This window comes from Phoenix dactylifera, chromosome 14 (assembly GCF_009389715.1).
Source record: "Phoenix dactylifera cultivar Barhee BC4 chromosome 14, palm_55x_up_171113_PBpolish2nd_filt_p, whole genome shotgun sequence".
Classification (NCBI taxonomy): Eukaryota; Viridiplantae; Streptophyta; class Magnoliopsida; order Arecales; family Arecaceae; genus Phoenix; species Phoenix dactylifera.
Window position 1 is genome coordinate 10,667,931 of NC_052405.1, and position 4,865 is coordinate 10,672,795.

General features: G+C 43.0%; 1 protein-coding gene across 1 annotated transcript; it reads right to left on the reverse strand.

Annotated features, from left to right (window-relative positions):
- Positions 1-592: 592 nt before the first annotated feature.
- On the reverse strand, positions 593-2,860 carry LOC103716046. The gene has a single exon (XM_008803898.4). It carries the CDS (start codon positions 2,764-2,766, stop codon positions 718-720), a length of 2,049 nt encoding a protein of 682 aa, XP_008802120.2. The 5' UTR covers positions 2,767-2,860; the 3' UTR covers positions 593-717.
- Between the last annotated feature and the right edge of the window lie 2,005 nt (positions 2,861-4,865).

A 4,865-nucleotide genomic window follows, 5' to 3' on the forward strand; every position in this document is an offset into this window, starting at 1 on the left:
CACGCTGCTTCAGCGCCCCGTTTTGCCCTTGTTTCCTGGGTACCCCCACCCCTTGGCTATCTCAAAGTAAACTTCGACGGCAGTCGGTCAGTGGATGGTGTGGCTGGAGGGGTTGGTTTTGTGGTTAGGGACCACCTTGGCAGGATGATAGCAGTAGGAGGACGACGCACGCCTGGACTCACAGTGGTTGGAGCAGAGCTGCGGGCGGCTTGGGAGGGATTATCCTATGTGTGGCGAGTACTTGGTGTGGAGCGGATCTGTCTTGAGGGAGACTCATCTGTGGTTGTCGACTGGCTTCGAGGGGCGGATCGGTTCGGGGATGGCCATCCCCTTATTCGGGAGGCTCGGAGGATGGTGCGGTTGATGCACGATGTTCAGATAGGACATGTGTTCAGGGAGGCGAACAGGGCTGCATACTGGGTCGCCTCTTATGTTGCCCGGCACTCCGGTGATTTTACCTGGACGTCTGATTATGACGTTCCTCCTTCTTTGCTCTTTTTACTTTCTCGCGATTTAGCAGGTTGTACTCACGTTAGAGTTATATGAAATGAGTAGCCGCTTTTACCAAAAAAAAAAAAAAAAAAAAAAAGCCTGTCATGCTGAAATCCATCCCTTAGATCGCTAGAAGTAATAATTTTCGATGGACTAGCATGTGGTAAATTCTACTTAAGTTCTAATGGTACAATCTAGGTCAAAGTATAGAAGACACAAAAAATATCATAATTCAAATAAATGGTTTTCGTAGAAAAGAGTCCAATCAGAATCACCAGAAGAGAGCAACTCAACTCCCTGTCGGCTAAGGGATTCTGCGCATGGAATTGGTCCACAAGGCCACTCTGTGATGCTTTTTTGAACTGCAGTTTCATCACAGGCAAATTCAATGGACCCAAACCCACTGGCTATGTGCTGGTCATTTCCATCTTTTAGTACAGAGCTTCTGATGTTTGGCTCAAATCTAAGATCAAACACTGCTTGCATATCATCTTCTCCATGACAATTGAAGTTGTCCTCATCATCTGAAAGCCACTTAGAGCAATCCAGATCACCCATCTCAAAAATCCTACTGACCAGTCCGTCTCGCCATGAAATCCTTGTCTCTGAACTCGGCAAGCCCTGTCCTTGAGAACAAGCCTCTTTTGCTGCAGAGGTCCTATTCCATGAAGGCTGCTGAAAATGAACTAAATCTACCGACTTTGAAGGTGTGACTGTGCACCCAAACTGGAAGCTACGCTCAGGTGATGGCAAAGTATCGCTTGCTTTATTAGTTTTCGACTTCGGCGACAAGTTTACTGTTCCAAGAAGATCCACCACAGAGTCCATCTCAAATGCAGGAAAACCACCTTGTTTTCTTGAGCTCGAATAGGATGTCAGCATGGAAACAACATTTCCTTCAACCAGGGATTCCCCAGAAAAGGGTGAAGTCCCTAAGGCAGAACCATAGCGGTATCCTCCTCTTTCTTGATAAGGCTTAGGAAGAGTACGTTTAGAAGATGATGCTGCAACCCTTTCTAAAATCATAGAGAAAGGACTAATGCTACTCCCGGTAGAAGGAGTTCTTCGAAAGCCATAACCAGATGATGGTGTTGTTTCTAAGACAGGCGAGTTGAGACACAACAGCCCTCCAAGCTCAGGCGATTCCGTAGGGTTAGAATTAGCAGGAGAAAAGCTCCAATTCCCAAGATCAGGAGAACACTTGTTACCCAAAGCAGACATCTTTGTGGACAATAACGCATTTTCCAGCATGCCTTCTTCTCCCTGCCCACAAGGAGGGAGAAGCCAATTCGCAGAAGCTTCAGCATTGCAATGCGGCAGCCGAACTCTAGAACTAGAACTGAAACTACTAGTGAGGCCAGAATTCGCATTCTCTGAAGGTGAAGAGAGCCAATGTATGGAAGCACAAGCGATGGGAGGCGGTGTTGAAGAATCTTGAAAACCTGGATTCCTGGTGACCTCCGGTCCACCTTCACCGACAGTGAGTATGCCTCTTGGCCTACATTTCCTCCGGTCTTGGACTCCGGCGATCACATGGCCGGCGGCAAAGCATGCAGGAGTGGGGGCAACAGAGGACCCAGCAAGAACCTCCGGGGAGATGGAGGCCTGAATTGGAGGCGTGGTGGCCGATGTTGGAGTATTTGAGAGCTTCTGCTCTCCTTCCTTCGCCTCCAAGACCACCTCAAGAGCAAAACCAGGAAGAGTTTTCTCCGGAGTAGAGGCCAAACAAGCCCCAGACATCAACCCACTAAAAGTTCCAACCTTTCGCCCAAAATTCACCTCTAAACTGAGCTCAGGGCCAGGATTCTTACCGTCCGAATAATCGCCGGAGCTCCGACCCTGCTCTTCGGAGCTCGGCTTCCTTCGATTCCACCTCTGGAGCAGATCAGGAGTTCTGGGCTTCGAGGGCTTCTTCGATTTGATCTTCTTGGAGGCTTCCAAACTAGGTTTTGATGCATTCTTCTTGGAGCCCGGGAATCTGGAATCCTTCACGGAATTCTTGGAGGCCAGCGTTTTGGGGACCACAGGAGCCGATCTGGGTGTTCTTTGAAAGGGTTTCGGTTTCGGAATCGAGTCTTTAGAAGAGGAACTCGATAGAAGAAAGCCGAAGCAACCCCCTCTGGGGGCATCGGCGGAACCAGAAGGAGGAGGATAAGCTCCACCGCCATTGAGCTCCTTCAATGGATTTCGAGGACTCGGCTTCTTCTTCGTCTCAGATTTCTTCGCTAGGGTTGCTTCCGAGCTCTTCCTCCCGAGTTTCGAAGGTCGGTTCATGGCGTCTCTTCCCCCTCTCCCAAACCCTGACCCTTGCTCTCATCGAGATAGAGCCGTTGGAGGGGCCAAAAAAGGGGCCTTTTTTTTATTTGAATTGGAGACAACGTGGGGGCTCTTCGAGATTCGATACAGTCCCCCTTTTTAAAATCTCCGTCCGACGCGAGGTAGCTTCCAGTAACCGTCCATTTGGAGATCTGATCGACTTGGACGTCCGGATCGGTCGGTGGGACATCACATGGACGGCGGAGATTGGTTGGCCTCTTTTCTTAGCTCGGTCGTTATATAGCCGACCGGGTAGGGGAGAGGAGCCGGAGAAAAAACCATATATATATATATATATATATATATATATATATATATATATATATATATATATATATATATATATATATATATATATATATATATATATATATATATATATTCTATATTCGGCTAAAGCTTCATAGAATGAGATTTCTATTTAAGTAAGAAAAACTGAAAAATGACGATGTTTTAAAGTTTTTGAACTAACTAAAATTTAAAAAATAAAATTAATTTTTAATTAAAATTTCAATATATAGAACTTCATTCAAATGGCAGCAAGAGCTACTAAAAGAACATCAGCAAAGTGCAATTTCGTGGCTGAACTTTTTCAGCGGTAGGACATCGAATGATTTACTCCTCATGGAAATGGCTTTTATTTTGATACTATAAATGGAAATTTTTAGATATAGGGGACACTTAATCTAGTAAGGGTTGAGGCAGATGCATGTATACAAACATAGTAAAGGCTAGGCGCATTGCGGTTTATAATGCTGGATTGCCATAAGGGTGTGTTTGTTGATACTTGATAGGTACTTAAGCTGGTAAACCATCCCAAGATCTGTTTTGGTGTTTGGCAATTAATTACCACTTGTTCTGTTTCTTCCTTACTTTCTAGTCCTCATGAACAAACCCAACCAAATAAAAACTCATGGCAGTCGGTAATCATGTTTATGTGAATGCTAAGTACTGTATAATTAGCAATACCATATAACTAGAAGGACTACTGCTATAACAGCACTGTAGTTATAGTCACCAAAGCAGATTGATGGTGCAAAATTTTAATTTATTAGATTCTTATGATGCTGTAAAGATGGTAAAAAAGAAGCTAAGTCGCTAAGCTAAGAACTCGAGAAATAAGAAATCATTGCTAGCAATAAAGAGAGCACGGCCGAAGAGCTTCATATTTCTGTACATGAGATTATAATATGTTGTCGAGTATATCTTTCAGAAGAGTGCTGTCTAGATATCTTTACAATATTTTACTTTTTTTGAAAAAAAATAATCAATAAATACAGACCCTTTATTCTGTTTCAGAAGTGTTATCTGTATTCTCTCCATTTTTAATAATGCTCATATTTTGCAATTTAATTTGGTGCATATTTTTTTCTTTGGTACTTCTAGATCATGTTTATGAAATTAATGTTTTAAATTTCATTTTCTTCTCTTCAATTTTTTTCCCCCAAACTGGTTTAATTGGAGATTGCAGAGAGGATGGAGGATATTCCAGTGGCTGAGGGATCTCATGTGACAATCAAGCTACGTAGTGATCGATATATTATTACATTATGGTTATTGGTGGAAGACCACATGTTGATCTCTTTCTTCTTTCTTGACCTAGATTCAGTTCTTATACATAAATAGTGATGTTTATTAGAACAGATGAAACTAGCATTAACTGTATGTGCACATCTGTACTTCCATAGTAGGATGTTCATATGACAGTTGCTATGTATTTTCGAATCTATCTATATTGAGAATTCTTGAACAGAAAATGTTCTCTGGGGCTCCTTACATGAAAAGTTAAAATCCACTATTTCAACTAGTTTCAGAAGCAATTCTTTGACTTCTCAGACTGCATGAAGTCACCTGCATGCTTTTTCAGCTTCAGGTTTAGACTTATTGAAACTTATGTTTTCCAGCTGCATCTTCATGATCGAGCTTGGTTTTGGCTTTATCGATGCATGCACATGAAACAAACAGTAGGGTAGGTTTGTCTCCTCCAATGGATTTACCAGCAGGAATGCATCAATGAATAAATAGTATTTCACTCTATCCCTCTGCATCTACTCATG